Source organism: Cydia amplana, chromosome 14 (assembly GCF_948474715.1).
Source record: "Cydia amplana chromosome 14, ilCydAmpl1.1, whole genome shotgun sequence".
Lineage (NCBI taxonomy): Eukaryota > Metazoa > Arthropoda > Insecta > Lepidoptera > Tortricidae > Cydia > Cydia amplana.
Window position 1 is genome coordinate 8,856,000 of NC_086082.1, and position 25,395 is coordinate 8,881,394.

Below are 25,395 nucleotides of genomic sequence, written 5' to 3' on the forward strand. Positions count from 1 at the left end.
AAGTACCTAAGTATAATACAATTCTAAATCTAAATACAGACTACAATTAATATGCATAATTTGTATTTTATTTGTATATAAATGCCTATGTATAACTATACTCCTGCTAATCTTCTTAAACTGAGTTATCGACACAAATCAAATTAAAAATAATTCCATTTTTTGAATAATAAATACATACTATACATATAAGAATGGTTTCAGCTACTTTAGTAGGAGAAAATCGACAGTGTTTAATAAGAAATTCCACAGGTTATCCACTTTTGGTGTAAACAAGTCTAATGGCAAATAATGGCTTACTTACTTCTTTATGTTTCAAAGGCATCATAAATGACACATATCTACTAACTGATACCTAACCTTATGATTAAAGTCGATTCATGAAATAGGTTTATACTCCGATCATACCATTATCATATTTAAAAGTCCTATAAATAAAGCTAAATTTGATAAACATTTTTTTCTAAATATTACTAGGAACTAATTACACTAAGTGGAGTGTCTTTCGCATCTTTGAGATCGATCTTCTTTGATTTGCCATCTGACTCCTCCTCCTTCTCTTTAGGAAAGTTCCACTCCTGAGTCTCTCCAGTTCCAAAGAATATAAAGAAGATGGCTGACACTATATACACCGAGGCTCCGACGAAAAATACTGGCCGCCACTGCTCAAAGCCATTCTGAAATAAGACCAAACAAGAATCAATATAAGTAATTATTTCACTTAATTATACCCAAAAAGGAGTGCGATTTTTTCAATAAGTCTTTGATGACACCTAATATAAAAAAATACATAACTTTTTCATAACTACTAATGTATCATATCACATATAAGTGATGTTATTACTTATTATACACACTCTAATTCAATTAAGGTTTCTACTTTAAGCCATTCAGTTTGGCAAACCAAAAGGCTCTTAAATAGGAAAAACAAAACTCTATTGTTAGGTAAACGTGTTCTGTTCTGATGGTGATTCATGGCAATTCATTTTACAAGAAAACAGATTATAAGAATATTCAATTTAGACATGAAACATTGAATGAGTCAGTGAGCTTACCCCATTCCTTGTAAAGTAGGCTGTAATCATCGGGGTGAAGAACCCAGCAGTGCTTCCAATGGCATTGGCAATTCCATACAAGCTCCCGGCGTAATTCGGTGCGAGGTCCTGGTGGTTCTGCAGGTTGGTGAGCGTCGCCGCGCCGTTGGCCCCCATCGACAGAGTAATCAAGGCAACCGACAATGCCGTCGAGCACCCCGCGTACACCAGCAATATCAAAAACAGCCCAGGGATTATATGCGAGAACAAACAAAATAATTTCCTAATCTGTGTCGTCGTCATAAGATTTCTCGCCAAAATACAGTCCCCTAGCACTCCAAATATTGCCGACAGGAATAATCTGGCCAAATACGGCAGTGCTGATATGACACCGGCAGCTGAGAGCTGGAAGCCTAGCACGCTTGACACGAACTTTGGCCCCACTGTCATTATAAAATACAAGCCCCAAAGATTTCCGTAGTGCAATATAACCATGGCCAGGAAAGGAAATGATGTCACAATGCTCTTGAACGGCGGGAGACCCTGAAATTGAAATTTATTAGTTAATATTACAACACATTTTGGAACATCTCCAAAAAAAGATGTGTCACGTATGATAATAAAACCTCTCAAATGACCTCGATTTATGCTGTAATTTCTTTTACTTGTACATTTCTTTAAAGGTTCGATAATGTAAGTAGGTCAATGCAACACGTCACGTAAAATGCAGTTTCAATAAGCGCGAGGATTAAATCGTTCATTACTTAAACACTATCATCGTACCTCGTGCCCATGCCCATCACAACGGTAAATACTAGAAAATTCAATGACTTTCCGAGTATCATAAATATCATAATAGCCAGTTATCTAAGCTAAGTTATTAAAAGAAATAAAAAACAGAATAAGTGCCAGTGCCCTTAAACTAAAATAATTCCTATTATTAATCGTTTTAACCTCGTAAGTCCCCGTGTAGTTCTACAAGTACAAATTAATATATAATGGTTTTTTTTGTGTTTATAGTATTATTAATGTCTCACCTTTGATTTCTTGACTTTGTCTCCCAGAGCATCCTGAATGTACTTTCTTTCTTTATCACTGATCCTCGGATGTTCTGCCGGCGAATCGGCCACAATGTACCACCACACTGCACACCAGATCAAAGTCAACACGCCTGGAACGTAGAAAGATGAGGCCCACCCGAATTTCTCCACTAAAGGACCAGTGACAGACCAAGTCATCACAGTGCCCATGGTTCCTCCCATCATTGCGCTGACGAATTTTCCCTTTTCTGTAGGTGGCGCCCATCTTGCGATTAAAGCGTGGAGCGCTGGGTAGATGAAACCCTGTAACGGTAAAATGTTATATAGCTTTAAGTGATGTAGAAATATCACGTCCTAATTTTGCCGCAAAAGAAAGAGTACCTACTTACATACAAGTAGTAGGTTTTCTTCTTCTTTTTGCGACTTGTAGGGTAGGTCGAGACTGCTTTCACAACAATAACAACAACAACATTTTCTTGCAAACTTGCAATGATGATGTATCCTGGGTCACTGTTGTTTTTTATATTCCAATATGGGAGCCATTTAGTACGCAATGCGCATGTCAGTTGTATGTGTTACATTTTTTTTAACAAATTGTATTGTTGTCTCCTGTCTAACGGGACGTGACAAATAAATTACAAGAAAGAGTGAATCGAATCATCTGCTATCCGATATTGCAACACAATTACGAGAAGAGGTAGTACTTACGCCAGCAATGCCGAGTAAAAACCGCACGACGACAATAGCGACATAATGCAGGCGGGCCGCAGCGGGACTTATAATGGTCAACAGTCCGCTCAGAAGTGTCGTTATCAGCACGACGTAGCGCGGGCCCCAGCGCTCCGCCGCCATGCCGCCCACTAATGACGTCACGGGGTAGCACCAGAAGTACGAGCCGAGGATCAGGGCTTGCTGCTCAGGGCTCCAGTCGAAAGACCCGGCGCCAGGTGTCTAAAATATTAAATAAGTTGTGAAAAACGAGCAAAACCAGAGAGACATACATTTAGGTAGTAGGAAAGGAATATACTTTGGTGCATGCATGACTAACTCGTCTGTACGTCACGCTTCTTATTATAAATTCTTGTTGTCGCTATCATGTGACTTGAAACTATTATAAAACATCATTTGATAGGGTTACATATCTAAGGCCTTTTACAAAAAAATAAAACTACATTTACGAGCAAATAACATCATCATCTTTCATGGTTTAAACGATTAAACTTCAATGTAAAACTCAAAACTACCAGCGATATTACCTATATCAATACAACAATATTAAAAAGTATGCAGATTCGATAAATCGATTACGGAAACTCGTTTTATTAGTCTTTAAATTAAATTCCGACGCCAAGAATATTCTCGGACGTTTGGAAGAATGTTTTGAGTCATCAATGTTTATGTGAAAATTCTATACTTAGGTACTGAAAGTGTGACTAAAGTATTGTTCTTTTAGCAATACAAACCGCAAGTGGTTACCGCTTGGTAATCTTCACGATTCAAATGACACAGTATTGTAACTATTGTAAGTGCTGCACCGATAACCCTTTGAAAATATAATATTACGTAATGTAACAAGATTATGGTAACATTATCACCTAATAAACGTAATACAATCATACTGTTTCCTTATTTTCCGCCCATTTATCTTCTTAACGTTGTATTGTTATGATTTATTTTATTGCATTATATAAACTTGTATCGTATGAGCTACATTAGATACTTTAGATAGGTAGGTACTGATGAGTTGCTGAATTTTAGAACACATGCATATTGATGTAATGTACCAATACGCATATTTGTATCCAGACTAGTTGTGTTATTGATGAGTTGAGTAATAAATAGAGTACCCTATTGACATAGAAATAAAAATAATTTTATTATTTATTAACAATTATTTTTCATGCCGCACTATAGACTTGATCTGTATGGCGGGAATCAAGTTATAGTAAACTATAATGAGAGAACTAATTCACACATAATCAACTATTTTAGTTAATTGTTTATACCGAGTTAACTATTTTAAGTGGACCGTTTTTACTCGTAACAAAAAACTTCAAACTTTACCTTAAATGGCATGACATCATTGTAAAAAAAACTTAATACATTTGAGCACATAAACAAGCCTTGCAAAAAGGGCAAAAAGGACTAAAGGACGACTTGAAAACTGGAATGATAAATGCTAAAGCAGGTATACACATATATTAGACAGATACATAATCAGTAAATTAAGGACGGTATTTTTGAAAATCAAACGAACTTACCAAAGTGAAGTTCGATGACAATTATGTAAACAGCTTCATTCGACGCGATTTATTGTTAACATGCTGTAGTAGCGCCACCTAGCGTCAGCCTTGCACGGATTTTTAGAGGGTATACTTTTTTTTTTTTTTTTGTACTCCCACTACTAAACCATCACTCCTGAACGGTCCGGTCGGCGCTCTCGAGTCATTTGTTTAGAGTTACCTACCTACCTATTTTTCACATTTTATTATTATAGGGTAGGGCAGACAAACATGTCTTTGTATAGGGAGGGTTTGCATAAATCGCGTCGAATGAAGCTGTTTACATAATTGTCATCGAACTTCACTTTGGTAAGTTCGTTTGATTTTCAATTATGTCTAACAGCTTCATTCTTTGCGATTTATTGTTAACATGCTGTAGATGTTCAGAGCACAAAATAAAATGTGAAATTGAGATAAGTACACCATTATAGGTGAGTAAACAAATAAGTAAGTAAACAATCATTAGTAGTCAATCATATTTATTATATGAATAATTGTACAAACTCATCACATAGCTTATCGGTAAGTATACTGTAATGTTTCAGAATGAATAAGTAATAATCAGGTAGGTACATTGTACATTTAACCTCATCTTTGTTAACATTATAATCATATACATAGGTAGGTAATACGTGTAAGTAAAAAAAATTGTTATTTACAGATTACTATTGGAAGAGAGGATTACATTTGCGAAATCATTGGGATTGGCAATAATTGGCCTATTGTAAAATCTAGCGAAAACTGAGGAGGAATCTGTCCAGCCTGCAGTTTTCCTTATGACGTCTATACTGATCCCAGATCTATTGGCTGCAGACGTCGCTGCGTGTCGAGTACTATGCGCACTAAAAATGGTTGTATCTATTCCACTCTTAGATAGCATATCCTTAATCCATTTACCTATTGTTTGAGAGGTAACCTTCAAATGAGGTTTTTTGTAACTTAAAAATAAATAATCATCCTTTCGAAACATTTGAGTTTTATTTATGTAGGATTCTAAGCATCGAGCTGGACATATTTCAGGCCGGTTGTCAAAATAAGGTAACCTCAGAACTGGCTGTGCTAAATTGGGTTTCGAAGTTTTTATTAGATCAGGTATCGTAATCATAATTTCTTGGGAAAAATATATTTTAATATTGTTTAATTTAATTAAAGCAAGTGTTTGTATTCGGTGTGCAGTTACTAAAGCCAATAAAGTTGCAGTCTTTTTTGAATGAGTTTCTAAATCGAGATCTAAATTAGGATATTTCTGTGCTAAGTAGTCTAATACAATGCTTGGATTCCAAGTTAAATTGTATTTTGGATTTGTAGGGCGTAATTTGAAAATCCCTTTCATGAAACGTTTTATCCTATCATCATCTAAATTACCGAGTAAAAGTGATAGTGCTGATTTATAAGAGTTTATGGTACCATATTTAGCACCCTTATTAAATATATCTGTGAGAAAATGTAAAACAATCGGGACTGAAACGGAATCATATTCATAATTATGAGTATTACAATATGATATCCATGTTTTGATACAACTATCGTATTGTTTATACGTAGAATCGGACAACGACGATAACATGATTTCCACCGTACTATTAGACAAGGATTTTTTCAAAAGAGTTTGCCTGAAAGCTTCGCGGCAACTAACTTCAGGCTGCGGTGCAGGTTGTGTTGAGTTCTGAAAGGAGAGATTAATAAATCAACATCCGGGCCAAAAAATAATAATTCAGAGTTTTTTAATCTATGAAATAAGGGGAACCAAGGTTGTGATGGCCAGTATGGTACCACAACTATTCCTTCTGCTTTTTCCTTAATAATTTTTTGCAAAACTTTAGTTATTAATGCGAATGGTGGAAATGCGTAGAAAAACATATTTTTCCAAGATATTGTGAAAGCATCAATAGCCCATGCTTCTGGGTCATTTTTCCATGTTACAAAGATATCACACTTAGCATTGCACCTGCTAGCAAACAGATCAATTTGAGGGAGACCAAAATAATCAGTAATATTACTGTACACACTAGCATTAAGTTCCCATTCTGTATCTTGAAACTTTTTACGCGACAAACTATCGGCTTCACAATTGTCTTTTGTATTAATGTAAGATGCGAAAATCATTATTTGACGCCTCTCACACCAATGCCAGATTTCTCTGCATATACCATTTAAGTGTTCATACTGGACACTACCCATTCGGTTAATGCAAGAAATGGCAGTTATATTGTCAATACGTAGTAGTATGTTAGTATCAAATTGATCTTTTGCGAAACTTTTTAAGGCTAAATAAGCGGCTTTGAGCTCTAATTCATTGATATGCAAACATTTCTCGTGATCTTTCCAGTAGCCGGAAGCTTCATTATTATTACAATAAGCACCCCAACCAGACAGAGATGCGTCGGAAAAGATTTCCATTACAAAATCATTACAATATAAAGGATTATTTCCCTCGTCAACTTTTCCTAACCACCAAATAATATCAGATTTTAATTTTTCAGGTATTGTTACAAGTTGTTCATAACTAGAGTTATTAAGTAAACATGAAAATTTAAATTGTTCAAAGTATTTTGTATACAACCATGAATATCTGATTGCCGGACAGGCAGATATTAATAAACCGACAAATCTTGCAAATTCTCTCAATTTGCATGTTTTCGTTTTTAGCATGTTAGTAAGACTGTGTTTTATCTTTTCTTTTTTAGAAAGAGGCAATTTCATTATCAAATTCTCAGAGTCAAAAACAAAACCCAAAAATGTACACTCTGTTTTAGGCACAAAGGAACTTTTTTCAAAATTAATGAGAAATCCCAAGTCCTCAAAAGTCTGCTTAGTCAGAGCAACGTTAGATTCACATTCAGAGAATGTTCCACCAACACATAAAATATCATCTAAATAAATCACTGAAATCATGTGATGTACTTTCCTTAAGTATTGCATAACTGGTTTTAAAACTTTAGTAAAAACCAGAGGGGTCAATTTCTGAACACGATTTTTTTTCTGTCCGTGATGAAAATCGCGGGTTAGCATCAGACAATACTTACCAATTTTTTTTTACATAAAGAAGTCACACTTTCACACCGAGTTCCATATGAATTCACTGATTAGTTGGTTTTTAGAGTACACATAAAAATACCTAAAGGCTCAAATTACTACTCCCGTGCCCTGTCCGGAATCTACTTTTGAGCATAATGAAAAATCCTACGAAAAATTCTACATTAGTATCACTAATTTAGTGTCAAATACTTAAACTAGATGATATTTACTATCACTGAGCACATATACTATTAACTTCATTGTGGTAAATAACTCGTGATCGATGTTTAAATTTTGTCCGAGCGCGCGAGTAAAATTTCGTCGGCAAAACTCAAAGGGCTCTGACAGCCGACGTTTGTATTTGAACCGCCTCGTGTCCCGCCTCACCTGTACTGGCAGTATTCGGCTGTCTCTCAAAGCAAGCGGATGTAAGTCAAGCCGCGGCGTGTTCGAGCAAATCGCGTAAGTATTTCGGAATCCGGGTGGGCGACAATTTTTTTCTAATTTCGATGCCCCTTATAAATTTTATTTTCCACATAGCTTTTCAATAGCAATTGTCATATTTAGGAGCCCTTTATGTATCTTTATGTAAGCGATAACATAACAGTTTGGTCAAACACGATTTAAATTTTTGGCGAATTTTTTTATTACGAATTCTAATTTCCGTGCCCTAATTCCCATAACAAATTTACCTAAAACAGCTGATTAAGTGGCACGGGAATTAGAAAGTATTACATATATTGTCAACAAATCTTTTATTGGGGGCACTGTAAGTTAATTGGCAATGTTTACGTCATATTATTATTACTTATATATATTGGCATTGAATATATATTATATGTAATAATAATACGACGTATATCTTTCTATTTTACATTTAAGGAAATCTTAAAGAATGCACAAAAATCTGTGAATACAGGATCGACCCGAATAACCCGGGCAATTTTAATACGTAAGGTAAGGTGGGGTAAGACGACACCGGGGTAAGACTATCACTTGTATGGAATCCTTGTACTGTTAGTCTTGCCCCACCTTACCTTATTCATTGATCATATTATAACATTAAAATATTATATAAACATAAAACTATTTCTGGAATTATTACATATTATAATACCTGTACCTAAGGTTACATGAAACAAAATGAATCACATTTGCAATGTTTTGTTTTTGTAAATTTGACAGCTGACAGCGTATGCCGTATAAAGTTTAAATATCTGGGAGACCGAGCTTTGCTTGGAAAACATATAGGTACCTACCTACCTAAAAACTCAAAAATGCGCGTTTTTCCAGAGATAACACCTACCTAGATAGATTTTTCACCCCAGAAAACCCTCATATATGATAAAATTTCATCGAAATCGTTAGAGCCGTTTCCGAGATCCCCGAAATATATACAAGAATTACTCGTTTAATAGATTAGTTGTTATAAATTAGCTTTTCTAATACAAGAAAAATTAAATATATCCTATTCTTACTATATTATAAATGCGAAAGTATCTCTGTCTGTCTGTCTGTTATCTCGTCACGCTTAAACCGCTGAACCAATATCATGTTGATGATATTTGGCATGGAGATAGTTTGAGGCCCGGGGAAGGACAAAGGATCTGGGGACACGGCAGTGCCGCCGCCAAGTCGAGCAAAACAAAGTGGCACGGTCAAAATAACATTTAATTTGAACATGTAATCTAAGAATTAATGCACTTTAAAATCCCTTAGTTTTGTCACTGACACAATCACTCACGATCATCATTATTCTAAGGTACTTCTAGCATACCCACAAGTTCCAAATTTGAAACGTAATTAGGTTTAAGCTTTTTAAGCCAATAAAAATCTAATAATACTGCAATATTAGTCACGTTCTAAAGATCTAATAACTGCATAAATAAGTTTGTAATCCTATAGAAATATATGCGATAACAAATTTACCTTTTAGTTCTTACAATTAGTAGGGAAAGTAAAGGTACACTACGATGTACGATGTGAGTATGAATAAAGATATATATAGTTATGATATGTGTATACATAGTATCAGTATGGTATGGGTATGATTACCTGACAAGAAGGACAGCCTACAAAAAGAGATGGGATCCTATCAAAAACATTACATGTAAAAATAAAAAGATGCAAGTCTCGCAACGCAGTTCTTCTACTACAAAAAAAGTTTTGAGATGTAATGTGAAACCAAGTCGGTTATTTTAGACAATGCCAGGGGGGTATTAAAACCGTAATACTATTAGATACCTTATTAGGATTCCGTAGCCAAATGGCAAAAAACAGAACCCTTATGGATTCGTCATGTCTGTCTGTCTGTGATAGTCTTACCCCGGTGATAGTCTTACCCCACCTTACCTCATATGTGGTTAAACAATTGTTTGTGTTATGAATTTATGAAGGCAGCATATTCGATTTCTTCAGATTAACTTACACAATAACTTCTTCTCTCTGTGCCCCTATTTATTTCTTAGTATCATTTCCTATACGGCCATAAAGCAGATCATACACCTTGTACCTATCTACATGCAGATACATAATGACACTTTTTAATGAATAGTTTTGTATGTAAGGCGGACATGTTTACGCAACTACTCAAAGTATTGTTTTGAAATATATATATTTTACTAAGAAAGAGAGATTAGTTGCCATTAAAATCAAGGAAACTATTAGTCAAATACGTAGTTTTTAGTGTATCATACTTTCGTAGATTTGTCGTCCGAAACTAAAATTAAAGTAGATAAATATGTTCGATGCCGCTTCAGTATGGTTGAAGTATATTATTGTAGATTAAAATATACATAAATAATAGTTTTAACTACCAAAATAAGCTAAGAAAACAATTCCTGTGCCATGTTCTAATTTCCGTGCTAGTAAAATCTAATTCCCATGGACACACTAATTCCCGTGCCCTGACCAAAATTTTAAATTGAAATAACTTTTATAGTTTTATGAATATTTTTACCCCATAAGAAAATTAATGTTTATTATATTTTTTATCAAATTATCAGCATATTTTTTTTTGTGTAATGTTGGTATTTCAAAATTCCATGGGAATTAGACAAAAATGCTCGTTTGGTGAAATTGACCCAGAGGTGCAGTGCAAAGGCCAAACGGGAGGCAGTTAAATTCATACAAAATATTATTATATTTAAATCTCAAGTATTTTCTATGTGATTTGTGCACTGAAATCAAGAAATACGCATCTTTCAGATCAATTGACGCCATGTAACAATTCTTAGTAATTAATTTAGACGCTGTTCGGTAATCTTCCATTTTGAAATGCTTATTTTCAACAAATTTATTGAGGCATTTAAGATTTAAAATAAATCTTTTATCTCCGTTTGGTTTTGGCACTAAAAAGACTGAAGAAAGGAATTCGCCAGGTTCATGATTGCAGTGAGATATAGCATTAATCTTAAGTAGTTTTTTAATACAGTGATCAAAATCAATTTTTTCTTGTTTAGTTTTAGGATAAACACTAGGATTGTCTGTTCGATAGGGAGTCGTTTTAAAAGGGATAGTGTATCCTTTTATCCAAGACAAGAGCATATTATCATCAGTAATTTCAGACCACTTGTCATGAAAATATTGTAGTCTGCCAGCATATTGTACCTGATCAACTACTTCCGATGATGTCCACCCGCTGTCCTCGACGTCGGCGGTGCGCGGTCGCGATCGCGATCGTTGTGGCGTCGCGTACTGTTGTTGTGTGACATCTGCCTCTGCGAGTAAGCAGGGGCTCGACGGTTGTTGGTCTTCGTGTCCGTCTTGCGGTGTTGGGGTACGAAGTTTAAATTACCCCTATTTGCAATTGTTGACTGAACATTCGGACGATTATATCTGGGTTTAGGGGGATTATTCTTTAATGCTTCGCCAGACTGCTGAATAGTTTTTGCTGCCTTCAATTTTTCTGAAACATTTTCTCCAAACAGCAGCTTATCCCTATTGGAGTCGATCAGAGTCTGTTTTAATTTTGCGTTAATAGACGATATAATGAAACCCCTGCGGGTTCTTGTCTCTGTAAAATGGCTGTCGCAGAGAATACGGCAAGCATCACTGAGAGGTTTCAATAGTTTTTGTTTTGAAGTCTCGTTTGCAAGGACCATTTCAGTTACTGAAGCTAAAGCGGACAAGGCAATACCCAGTTGTTTTTGCTTGTAAAGTAGTGACGTGTCTCTTTTTACTAGGGGGTCAGGTAAAGCCACCCTAACTTCCGGGTTGAGAGTCGGGGCCATCAAAAGATCACAATTATTAGGAATCAGATATTCTTTAGTTAGACTTTCCTTTAGTTCTTTTGAGAGGCCTTTGGCAAGAATATTTTGCCATCGACTGGCGATATCTTTATGAATAGGCGGTCCCATAGGGGTTTCTTCCCTTGGAGCATCGCCTAGTAACTGAAGAATATCTTCATCAAGTTGCAAATCATCTGGTTGATTTTCGCCTGATGTACCTGGATTTTGCGGCAACGGCATGGCAGGTTGAGGCGGTAACGGTGAGACAGGTTGCGGCGGTAATGGTGAGACAGGTTGCGGCGGCAAGTCGGGCTGCGGCTGGTTGTCCACCTCGGCGGAACGCGGCGACGGCTGTCGCGTAGCTGAGTGCGCCGCCGACAGGCAGGGCGCTGTCGGCTGTGGCGATTGTGCCTCGGATGCGTCCCATCCAGGTTCGCAGTAATACGGTAACAACTCCGTGTAAGGTGTTTCCGAATACGGTACATCTGCGAAAAGTACAGTTCGTTTTAGAATACGTGACAGTATCAGCCCAGAAAGCAGTACGCATCACTATTATATTGACAGAGAGTACCCATACTTGGTAAACTCGCATCAAATTTAGGCAACAGAAATGTAGCCGAAAAAAGCCAATTATTTACGTAAGAATGTGACAGTAACAGCCCAGATTTAGCAGTACGCATCACCATACATTCCTCGCATCAAATATTGGCATATTTATCTTCCTCAAGATAGGGTATTTTCAAAAACTTACCGTTAAAATTTTCTTCGGACGAACAGTAATCTTCCTGTTCGTTAGTCCTTCTTGCCAGTTTTTCTTGTAACTTAAGAATCTTGCGACGAATTTCGTCTTCAGTTTTATGTTTCCTCTTCGGCATTGCTTCTAGCGTGGGCGCCTACGATGTTCTAAAGTCCAGGAGACGTGCGAAGGCTTGAGCACGGAAACGCATAATGACTCGAGAGCGCCGACCGGACCGTTCAGGAGTGATGGTTTAGTAGTGGGAGTACAAAAAAAAAAAAAAAAGTATACCCTCTAAAAATCCGTGCAAGGCTGACGCTAGGTGGCGCTACTACAGCATGTTAACAATAAATCGCAAAGAATGAAGCTGTTAGACATAATACCTGTCTCGGAGCCTGTCGGACGTCCGCGATGTCAGCATGCCTCAAAGTTTCGTTCCTTATTGGATCATCTTTAGCGTTACACTGAGAATGTGACCTGGAAATGTATATGTAATAAAAATCCATTTATCTAAATTTTAAGTAGAAATATAATAATAATAATCTAGCCTATATACATCCGACTGCTGCTCCTGCTCTCAATCATAATAACTAATAATTAAAACTATCTAGCGAACATGATCATTTACCTAACTCGTTTTTCAGTAATTGCAAAAAGTCTTCCCTTCCCCTTTTATTAAAAAGACGATGTAGGTAGAGTATAGATCACAGATCAGTACAGTCACGCTACGCGGTTGTTATTCCGTTTAGGGTCCTAGCTAACATGGTTGTTGGTTGTTCAATACTTGCGCTATAGAATGTCCAATTTAGCTAGACTCCTAAATGGCTCAACAATCACGGAGCGTGACTAAATATACAAAACCCTGCGAAGGTACTCCATTCTGCTTGTTACGTAACATGATACTAATACCCCCCGTTCAAGGCAGCATATTGTGAGGGACTAGTAACTACAGGCTACTGAGCATGGGCCAACATGCTCTTGGCCGGTTTTTTTGTTTGATAATGACGTTACGTTTACTTTACCACGTCTCGCATCGCAACCGGAGTTAGACGAAGATAGTCTGCAACGATCGATTTTGATAGCACACGCAGTACAAGTGTTATTCTAAACGTCAAACTTCTATGAAGTTATGACGTATAAATAACACTCGCACTGCGTGTGCCATCAAAATCGTTGCAGACTTAGCTTGGTCTAACACTAAGTAAGTACATACATAGATAAGATAAGATAAGATAAAAGATAGTTTATTCAAGTAGGCATAATTACAATGCGCTTATGAACGTCAAATAAAGCTAGGTAGACCGGCTCCAACCCTACACCTCTGCCCCGAGAAGATTTAAATCCCCCCTCAATTGGAGGAGGGTATCCCAATATGGGACCGGCAACAAACTCGGCGGGACACATCTTTTCAAAAATAATTACATCTTATAATTAACATGCATTACGAGAAAATAAGGGAAAAAATACAATTTAAATTACTATAGAATTCATGCAATTATACACATAAGGTGTAATAGAAATTTGATTTAGAAAATATACATATGTACATGGAATCATACAAAATCGTAGCTCTTTCAGAAAACATATCAGAAATGGGAAAACATATTATATAAATCTGATTGATTATTATTAATTACCAACATATAATATTTGATGTGCTTTCCTGCTTACCTGAGCTGTGTCACCTATAACTCTATACATAATACAATGTTTTTAATTGCTACTACTTTTTATTAGTTAGTTTCTGGTTTGGACCATGCATGTTTGTCTGTCAAGTAGTCCTCGACTCTGTAATAAGCTTTTAACATCAATGACTTTTTTAAGTAATTCTTAAGAGCTGGAAAGGGTAATCTTAAAGCATTCTCAGGTAACTTGTTATAAAAATGAATGCATTGCCCAACGAATGACTTTTGTACTTTACGGACACGAAACTTTCTGATAGCAAGCTTATTTCTATTTCTAGTGTTAAAATTATGGACATCAGAATTCTTAGTGAAGGAGTCTAGATTCTTAATAACATAAATAATACTATCATATATGTATTGGGAAGCTACAGTTAAAATATTAATTTCTTTGAAAAGTTCTCTTAATGATTCACGCGCTCTTAAGTTATATATAGAACGAATGGCTCTCTTTTGTAAGACAAATATAGTCTGTATGTCAGCTGCTTTGCCCCAAACCAGAATACCATATGACATTACACTATGAAAATAACTATAATAAACAAGGCGAGCTGTTTCAACATTAGTCAGTTGTCTAATTCTCCTCACGGCGTAAGCGGCCGAACTTAATTTGTTAGCTAGTGTTCCGATATGAGGACTCCATTGTAGATTTTTGTCCAATGTTAAACCAAGAAACAGAGCTTTATCTACCATCTCTAAGCATACGTAGGAAGGCATTATAAACAGTATCATACATATAATTAACATATGCGGGCAAGTGGATATGATGATTTATACAAATTGTTCATTCATACGGGCGGGTGTAGGAAATCACATCACACCTTGTAGCTTTAACTAAATACCATCAGTAAGTAATTATAAAAAATATCTACCTATTTAGCATTAATTATAAAAAATATCTACCTATTTCACATTCATTATGGGGAACTAAAGTTAACGATGTGCTTTGGTGAAACGGAAAACGACTCTTGCTCGGGCCCGCGGGCCCGTTCGCAAGTGTGGACGAACCAATTAGCCCATAACTTACGTGGTATTGCTTTCGACTTGTGGCACCATTGCGATGATGTTGAGGCTCATGTTGACTCTCAGCATGTAAGCCACCCAGCAGCTCGTGAACAGCATTACCCATACGTTAAATCGCACGGGCACTACCCCTGTAAAAAAAAAACAAATTAAAAACGGCTTTTGCTTTAAAAGATCAGAGGTTAGAAAACATATCAGGAAAATAAGCTATTGAAAAATAAATACAATTAGTGGAAAAATATGCGTATGGTTAGAATTGCTTTCGGGAATGAAATTTATTGAGAAAAAATATAGTAGTAAAAATTGCGAATGGCAGAAATCGCAACTTGGATTTTTTATTCCCGGAAAATACAGTTTACGCTTACTGAAGTATGCCACCAGGCAAACCACCATACTCAAGTTAGACCAAGCTTACTCAAGTTATTTTGAAATTGGTCAACTCTAGAACATAACAACCCTTGGCACTTACTGTGCCTTATAGGTGTCTACATTTAAAATCTACCTACGGAAAACGGAAAACCAAGAACGCGATTTTTTGTGAGGCACAGTTATTATCTTCAAAGAATGTAGGTACTTCATCAATTCAATTATCATGTTAAATGGATTCTGCATCAGCTACTACGGAAAAACCTGCCGTAGAAAAACGCAGATATTAAATTTTTTACACGTCATTTATGCATATGGGCAAGATGTTAATAAAGAGGATTATTTATCAGTTACATTCAATGGATAAAGGATAATGTATTTGTATATTTTGATATACCTTTTTACACATGTCGTAAATCCTAAGCCCTATTCCTATTATCTACGTTAAGTATTAAACGTACCAATAACAAATAATGTTGCTTTCTTATTATTCACTTCAACAGACTTCATAAATTTCATTTTATAAACGTAATGTCGAAATATTAAAATAAAAGTAATACAAAAGTGATTCAGTATATCATTGCGTCAAACTTAATGACATCTGACTGTAATTTGTCACTGGAGCAGTAAGTAACGTAAGTAACTTTAATGCATTTGAAAAAAGGTTTTAGTTGTAGTTTTGGTTAAAAACATTGATTTCTGCCAGAGCATGTAAGGGAGCGTGCACGAACTGTAGACGGCAGCACAGAAGAACCCTATTCATTGGCGCGAAGCATTATGTTAAGTTTCAATTTTTAGATTTAAAGTTTAAACCACTAGATGGCAGACGCAGACCCTACTATACGAAATAAGAACTAGCGTGAAGTGGACTGTGGGGTAGCCAAAGAGTAGTATAATATATATATGATATATAGCCCCATAGATGGTAGCCCTCTCCCCCACACCCTCCCGCCCTAACTCATCCCCACCCCAAGATTCATGCCAAAAATCGACGGTCCATAAAGTAAAGATTTACCATCACGTCAAACATACGTCAAAGCCTGTTTATTTTTGGACATAGATGGTAGTATTTTTTTTGGATGATTTTTGGTGTCCGTTGGTGTCAGTTATAATGTCATAAAAAAACGCGAAAACACCAGGACAAAACAACATTTTAGGTAAAAAACTAAGAGTGCCGAAAAGGAGTGTTTTTCATGCTTACTTAATACCTAATTAATGGACGACACCTCTGCGACAAAGTTGTAAGATCCACCTTGAGAATTATGTGACATGACATTATGTCGATCACCCGACCGTACCTAATGGTGTGCAGCATCATGTCTCTAACTTGGATTTGCAATTATTATAATGCCTGTCTACTGGAAACTTAGCAGGTAGATCATTTTCACAGCACGCAATATATTCTCGGTTTATTCTGTGTGACCTTTAAATTAAGACTAAAAAACTTAATTGATTCGATCAACTTCCGGCCATTTAATTCCAAAAACATTTGAGTGCCTCAAATGCAGATAAGCGTCCCCTTGTCTTTCACCCGATGGTGAAAATCAACCATACCACTACCAACGCTAGGTACCGGCCTCGTGACAGCCACTTATCGGTGTACAAAAGCCCCCCTTTTTGGAATTTATAATATTTACGACCATTTTTTTTTCTTTAAGGCCCCGTAAGTTCGTGCTTTTCTCTCACTCTTATTGAGCGTCTTATTGAATTTTTTTTACGTACCTAAATCACTACCTAAATAAAATAAAAAGTAATCGATAAGTTCCCTCAATCATGATATTGCCGACTTTTAGAAGCTATTTTCAAACATTTGGCTAATTATGCAAAAATTGTTACAAATTTTTAAAGTGCCTTTTATGTTCGTGATTTTTTTTAATCGAGAATCTGTCTGTCTGTTTTTTTTATTGAGAATTTGTCTTTAAGATTGCTAATTCAATTAATGGCAGCTGTATTGTGAACCAAAAAAGCCCTACGACTTTTTAAAAACTCCGTTTTCTGAACCTACTGCACTGCACCTTAACTTTAGTGGTAATTACTATGTACCTGTGGTATCTTTTTTGTTATAAAAAGTCGATTAGTTGACAATCACCGTCATGGGTAAGACTCTCCGCATGGGTATCAAATTACCGCGTTTGGGGAAAACCATAAAAACATGTAAAAACGCCCAAGTTTGTTTTTTGTTGCCGTAAGTTTGACGCATATAGGTATGTACTCAAGTTTTTATAAATACCATTTTATTACAGCCTCAGTACGTTCCGGTCACACTCATCACTCATATCGATATGAAAGAAAAGGACGCGCCGAAATTGGCAACTGGACTGAATTGTTGGCGCCAAGCAACGCGGGTAAATATATAACTTAATTACCTAGAAATCCTAGAATACTTTTATCATAATAACTTTATTAACTTTTGACAGTCCGTAAAGGACGTACAGTACAAAAGTAATACATGAGGTAAGTTCAGCCAGCAGAGTTTTTGAAAAATCGTAGCGCTTTTTAAGATCACAATACGGTTGCCAAAAATTTAATAAGCAATCTTGAGGCCATTCTCTAGTAACTTTTGCGATTCGAAACCGTATTTCTTGACTTTGTCCCGATAGGAAAAAATCACGAACATAGGTCTAAAACGCACCTTAAAAATTTGTAACAATTTTTGCAAAAAATATTAAAATTGCTTCTAAAAATGCGCAATTTTATTTTTGATACAACTCATCGAAAAATTTTTTTTGTTAAATCTATATAATAACATTAATAACAAGAAATAAAAATTATAAATAAATAAAATACAGTCATAGAATTTAATTTCCTACCCATTTTGTACTTTGTAACAGTGCAAATAGTATGAGTCTCTAGTCTCTACTGTCTCTAGCGACTTTCATATTGGTTGTCACCAGGGCCGGATCTAGGGTAGAGCGAGTGGAGCGGCCGCTCTAGGCGCCGGATGGCAAGAGGGGCGCCAAAATGGCAAATGAGAAATTTTTTAAAAGACGCGAGTGTGGCGAGTGGGGGGGGGGCGGTTTAAAATACGCTTGACAACTTCAACGAAGGGCGCCAAAACCCGATTTCGCTCTACCCTGATCAAGGGCTCGGGCCGGCACTGGTTGTCACTGTGACAACGTACCCACTAAATGGGTCGGAGTCGAACATAAAAATGTTAAACATATTAGCAATTGGAACCCTGTCGTTTTAAATTACGAACTCCGCGCAATTAATGTCACTTGAGTGTCATATTCGTCGCTAAAGTGTCATTCAATAGAACTTGCTAACTATGTAAACAAAAGTTACTACATAGTAAATTGACATTCAGTGTCAATTTTAGTATGGCGGTTTGTTTACATAGTTAGCAAGTTCTATTGAATGACACTTTATACTTACTCAACCTCATATCTGCAACAATCATTTGATGGAAATGTCGCTTTTCTTTCATTCGGAATACGGGTGTTTTTGTCATCAAATGAGTGTTGCAGATACGAGGTTGACTAAGTATAGCGGCGAATATGAAGTTTAATAAGAAAGTGCCTATTATAATACCTATACATATATTGCTTTACGTCTTGCCAAAACGACGTACGCATTTGCCAACCGACGGTTTCGGTTTTACCATTGCGTGTACGAGGTTAAACGCTTTTATGTTTCCATTTGTTACAGTCTTTACGAATATAAAGATATTATGTTATATTTTTAAAACAAAAGTATGTTTCAAACCTGACCTATTGTGCGTGAAACCATGGTGATGGTCTGCGTAAATAATTTGCGTATCATTATCTAACTTCTACAGTACGTAATATAATATACCTTTCCTTTATGTGGTTTTTTGTTTCGGATTTTTTTAAGGATAACGTATTATATGTCATCAACACAGAATGTCAAAGAGCTATGCAGTGGAACAGTTTTGCCTACAGTAGTAATCAGAGGGTAAGGCCAGTTCTAAAGGTAATTGACCAACCCTGCAATAATTCTGTATGCAGAATAGGCAGGTGTAGAATTTACAGCGGACTGTACTTGCCTAATATGACGTTTAAGGGCATCTATTTAATGAATGCTATAGAAATCATAAACTTAAGTAATAATTCCCTACCGGTATCAGTTACTTTTCTTTTCAGTTCTAACTAGTTACTTTTCTTTTTTTTTCTGAATAAAAAAACTGAAACACATCTTTTTAGGTAGGTTTTATTCCTATAAGTCCTGGGTTTCGCCGTCGAGCAACTCGTACATTTTCTGATATTAGGTACTAGTTTATGTCGTTCGAAATCCGATCAACGTTCGACTTATTCTTTAAAATTATTGTAGAAACAAACAAATTCGATTTTTTGTGTTGAAAGTTTAAACTTATTAGCTTTTTTTGGTCATATAACATTCTGCAGCGCCTTGCCCCCTTAGAATTTACAAATAAAGCTGCTAAACAAGTTTAAAGGCAGATCAACAGGTTTTTCTTTAACACTAGCAACCTCATTCATAAAACATCCTGCCTCAAGTGTGAGCTTGTCCCTAGTATAGTTTGGCTTTAAAATTTAACAAGTTCCTGTAAAAAAAAATTGTACTTTTTCTCATTTGCTTGTCTATTAAGTAGGCACTTTTTCGATTTCAAGACTTTTCTAATGATTCTAAATTTAACTCGATATGTTTGGGTTTAAACTCCACCGAGGAGTTCCTTTGGCTTCCGACTGCATCATCAGATCAGCTCCATTTTAGCAGATTGCATTGTCACCGGAATAACGGAAGAAGTCCAAATTCCACCTGAACCAGAAATCGTGAAGTGGTTTTAATTTAACACACAAAATTTTAACCACTGACTTAGGTATATATACGCAGTGAAGCTAAATAAAAATTATAATATAAAATCGTAGATCAGATTTATACTAGTGCTTGAGTTGATGCGATCAGAAAGCCATTGGATACAACACTCCACCGCACGGCCACAGCTTGTCTCTTTTGCGTTCAAGTTCAAGAGCAAACCTGCTTTAGATTATAATACTATTCTAGAAATCCGAAATGGCAACGTACAAATGGGCTTGTTTAATCACGTGACTTTCTTCTTCTTTTGGTCAGTTAAAGGTATTTATATGTTTCGTAATAATAACTTGACAATAAATTGTTATACCAACATTTTGGAAACTAAACGATGGCATCTACAAACGTCGCCGATAAGTACATTAGAAATAAATGTTGTTTAGCGTAATTTTAAAAATCATGGCCTTGGGGTCGACCACCAGAATCACCAGATCAATCCTTCTCTCTCAGCCCCCCTCTCTCCTTTTAATTTTTAACGTAGGTACCATCTTGTAAAATACTCGGTAGGTACCACAATAGTACATGTGATAGAGTCTGTGCGGAAAGAGAAGAGTCGTGGAATGTATGGGTCACAATACATTCCACGACTCTTCTCTTTCCAAACAAACTCTACCATACAATTGTACCTACATACAATTCAGTTCAAGTGTATTATCTTGATATAAGTACAAATACCTACGCTATAAAGGTAATACATATTTTACTTTTACCTTCCTTTTATTAGGATGATTGATTGGGATTTCACGAGATGTTCTAATTGCATTACTTCTAGGAAATCATTTGAAGGCATTTTATAAGACATCGTTACCATGTTTAAATTATTATAATCTTAAGTTAAAGGGTTCAAGAGGATGATGCTGTTGAAACTAAAAGTTTGTTCGGTAGTACATAAATCTTGATGTAATAAACTGATTGTACTGATTTTGATGAAACATGTCTAGGTCTTAAAGAGCTCAGGTGCCACAGATAGACACACACATAGAGCGGTTTAACACCCCTCATTTTGCGTCGGGGGTTAAAAAAGATTCAGTCAAAACTAATTGTAACAATTTTAAGCGCTATAATATGTATTTTTTATTCGCATTCTACACAGACAATAGACATACATAGAAAAACCGGCCAAGTGCGAGTCGGACGGGGTTTCGTACATTATGTGCGACTCACGCTTGACTGCACATTTCTAATAGGTCTTCCTGTCATCTATATTCTATTTATTTTTTATTTTTTTTTATTTTATTGGTATTCAGGACAACAACAGCCGTAAATATAACTAAGACATATTAATGCTTACATAAAAATAAGGCCAATAACAGTCATCCATTGAATTACATTGAATAACGATTAAAAATAGCAAAGATAAGAAAACAACGAGAATGTACAATACACACAAATGCTCGATACGCTAGAAATACTATAAACCGGTTGTACAAAGTTTAAGTAATGTAGTTAAAAAATATAGGTAAAGAACTATTTTGTGTAGGTACTTTTTCAAAATTTTAGACCCAGTAGTTTCGGAGATAAAGGGGGGGGAGGGGGTTATGGTCGGGCAGACAGACCCACGAGTGATCCTATAAGGGTTTCGTTTTTTTCCTTTTGAGGTACGGAACCCTAAAAAGAACATAGTGAGAATAAAGCGTCACGAAATGGCCTCATCTCAGTATGTTACTGACGACTTCCAGCGCTGATCTTCTGATATAATAACTTTACAAGCGTTTAAAATGTAATACCACAAGACTCATTGACGCTAAACCACAAAAGTCTAACTTTCTAATAGGGGCCCACATAGGCAACGTGACGACATTACCAAACGTATTGTCTAACCTAACTACATACAACTAGTATAGTAACAGCAACAATCATGAAAGGAAAAATTTGGAGTTTTTAAAATGTTTCAATGATAAGTACCTACTGTACCTATTAACTAGATTAAGATCCCATGTTAACCGTATTATGACAAATAAAATATAGATTGATTGATTGATTGTAAACATTTTACCGGTTTGCGCGTTAAAAGTTGAATGTCCTTTTGACCCTTTTCGTCTTTTATGTTTTCGACGTGAATGAAAGATACTGCAATTGGGTTCATTCAACATAATTAACACATCAAAATTGTTTTTTTTTCTTTTTCATTTTATAGAAAGGTCTTTATTGCAGATGACGCATTAACTTCTCTGATGGAAAGCCATAAATGTTACCAGTGATCAAAAACTGATGTTAACTACTTTATTTTACTAGATTTCTGGTTTATGTTGCCTTATTGGTGCCACTGACGAAATATACTACTAGACTATTCCTAAATATCTTTGCTTTGTTGTGTTTGTGTCAATTTATGTTTAGTATATATATTACTTACAAATCTTACAATACCTACGTAAAGTGTTTAGGTTTGATAAGTCAATTGCACATTAATAATAACAAATTATTAGACACATGATGATCTTATCGACAAATATGATACCTACATATACATATCAATTACTAGCTTCTGCCCGCGTCTTTGTCTGCACGAATTTTTTTAAATTGTTAAGTGTTTCTTTGTCAATTTTGTTAATTTTATACGCAAAAATGTGATAGGTTATCAAAGAAAAGCATAACTTCCAATATTCATTCTTTTGTACAAAACGTGCACGTGCTAAGCTCTTTATAAAAATACTGTTTACCTTTGCTTTGCATTATCTGCAATCCTTTTGAAGTAATTACGAATTATGTAATACATATTATATTATGTTATGATAATTTTGTTCTGTTTCCAAAACCATTCTATTTTCACGAGAGCAATGTAAGTACCTACCTACAGGTAGAGGTCTTATTTTAACTAAAATTCGTTTTCATTGTGTTTTCACCGCCGTTTCGGCACTCATTTTCATAAGAATCTTTGAGTTATTTGCAAGCTTATTACGCCTATTTGTGACGGGCCTGCCGGCCTAGCCAAGCTGACAATCGCTATCGCTTCGCCATCGAATCGCTTTGTGTCTCTCTATCACTCTTCCATAATAGTGCGACAGTGACAGTTGCGTTTCGATCGCTACGGAGCGTTAGCGAATGGCACGTTGGCTACGCGGCCTGGTGCCCTGGTATTGTCTAAGTATAACCATAACATACAAAGGAGCAATAATTGTGACGTTACTTTGACTATTAATACCTAAACTGTCATTCAATAGAACTTGCTAACTATGTAAACAAACCGCCATACTAAAATTGACACTGAATGTCAATTTACTAGTAACTTTTGTTTACATAGTTAGCAAGTTCTATTGAATGACATTTTACTTATACCTATCATGTCTTTAATAGTTATTTGTTTTGCAAGGGGCAAAGTTGTTATTTACCTCTCTTGCTAATATTGATACCCGACTTACCCGAGCAAGGAAAGATTCTAAAATTGAACCACGATCGTAGCTAGTGGTTCGAAAAATTGAATCTTGAGCGTTGCGAGGGTTTCAAGGTACGAGGATTAAACAAATTTTGCCACCGAGTGAAACACAACAATTTTCACCAGTCACCACACCAACACAAGGAAAATAGAAACTGTAAAATATCAAACAAAATCAAAACAAATCGATTCAAAATGAATGTTATTAAATATTTATCTTTCAAAATCATCATTTAAAAGTCTATTCTACCAGCAAACATAAGGAAGCAGATTCAGACCAAATAAAACATGATTCCGTTATTCATTGATAGTGTAATGGCTATAATGTGTGTTTCCGTTACGTTACCTGCGGCGGTAGCACGGTCGCATTTTTATCGCTTGTCACCATGCCTGTCACGTTCTAACAAGTATGTAAGTGCGAAAGTGACGGGCATAGTGACAGGCGATAAAAATGGAACCATGCTGCGCTCGCTGGAAGCATTCAGTGTAACAAATGGCACCAGTTCAATGTCACGGGTACCTATTGTGTGACCTCTAACGTAAAAATGTACCTACTCTTTTGATTGAGTACATAATATACCTCCCAAATATACCACTCGCACTCATTTGGGAGTATTTGATCATGTAACTTGGCAGCCGTAGCCGTGTTTTTTAGGGTTCCGTACCCAAAGGGTAAAAAACGGGACCCTATTACTAAGACTTCGCTGTCCGTCCGTCCGTCTGTCACCAGGCTGTATCTCATGAACCGCGATAGCTAGACAGTTGAAATTTTCACAAATGATGTAGGTATATCTGTTGCCGCTATAACAGCAAATACTAAAAATATAATAAAATAAATATCTAAGGGGGGCTCCCATACAACAAACACGATTTTTTGCTCTATTTTTTGTTGATGGTGCGGAACCCTCGGTGCGAGAGTCCGACTCGCACTTGGCCGGTTTTTGTGATACGACGTCAATGTTATCAACATCCTTAGGTCGTTTCTCAAAAAGTTGGCACCGCCACCTGTCAATAGGTTTATGTTAGAACTTTTTTTTCATTATGTATAATTTTTATATATAAAATTTTAACACATATTTAGAGAGACTTTTTACACAGAGGCCTAATACTTTGAAAAAGATTTAATAAATATTGATTACAAAAAAAAATATTGTAACTACGTTTATCCGCTAACCTGTCGTGTCCCAACGCGAGGTACTGATATTCCGAGCTATGAAAACCACATAAATTATTGACGTAATTTAACGTCATTGCCGGATTTTATTAACATATATCCTTAACTTTTAAAGTATTACTATAGCATAACAATATTATGCTTATATTTTAAGTTATTCGGCTTCAAAGTTTGTCCAAGGCAATTTTTGACATTCACCTGTCGCGTCACGTTCACGATGATTGTATAACCCCCACCGCACCTTTCCCGTCTTACTCCGCACGAGCCGAAGGCGTCAGTCATCAGCTATCTCCTGGTAGGACGAAGACGTGGTTATTGTGCTCCGCAAATAAAACACAAACGAGAAAGTATCGGAAATTGGAGTTTGTAATGGGTAAGTACTCTTTATCCTGGCGTGGATATCTTGCTAATTGGGTGACCTATCGCATTACTATTAAGATATGTAACGTAATCAATAGTTTAGTTTTATATGCCTAAGTATGGAGTTCATCAAGCTAATACATTTTGTGTATTTGCGATATAACTGCCATTTTCCCCATCACCTGCATATCGTTCACCTGGCTAAAACTGCCAGGTGGATGAGATTTTGCGGCAGGTTAATGTCACTGATACCACAACTAATACTCGTAACTATATAATTGTATAGC

The 25,395-nt window shown here is 36.0% G+C and overlaps 2 protein-coding genes across 3 annotated transcripts in view; both read right to left on the bottom strand.

Moving 5' to 3' along the window:
• Positions 1-268: 268 nt before the first annotated feature.
• The window catches only part of LOC134654088 (putative inorganic phosphate cotransporter), a 35,622-nt gene continuing 10,495 nt past the window's right edge, over positions 269-25,395 (bottom strand). The window contains exons 1-7 of one of the 2 annotated variants that reach the window (XM_063509507.1): positions 15,872-15,979; positions 15,049-15,175; positions 12,723-12,816; positions 2,783-3,025; positions 2,072-2,377; positions 1,056-1,577; positions 269-677 (exon numbers count right to left, since the gene is read on the bottom strand). In XM_063509507.1, coding sequence (XP_063365577.1) covers positions 474-677; positions 1,056-1,577; positions 2,072-2,377; positions 2,783-3,025; positions 12,723-12,816; positions 15,049-15,175; positions 15,872-15,929 — 1,554 coding nt within the window. In that variant the 5' untranslated portion in view covers positions 15,930-15,979 and the 3' untranslated portion in view covers positions 269-473. Of the gene's footprint in view, positions 678-1,055; positions 1,578-2,071; positions 2,378-2,782; positions 3,026-12,722; positions 12,817-15,048; positions 15,176-15,871; positions 15,980-25,395 lie in introns of those variants that run through there. The other variant, XM_063509508.1, reaches the window with a different exon arrangement.
• LOC134654091 (uncharacterized) lies at positions 10,481-12,478 on the bottom strand. The gene is made up of 2 exons (XM_063509515.1): positions 12,355-12,478; positions 10,481-12,088 (listed from the first exon to the last, which is right to left on the bottom strand). The coding sequence occupies exons 1-2, from the start codon at positions 12,476-12,478 to the stop codon at positions 10,992-10,994; spliced, it is 1,221 nt and encodes a 406-aa protein (XP_063365585.1). The 3' UTR covers positions 10,481-10,991.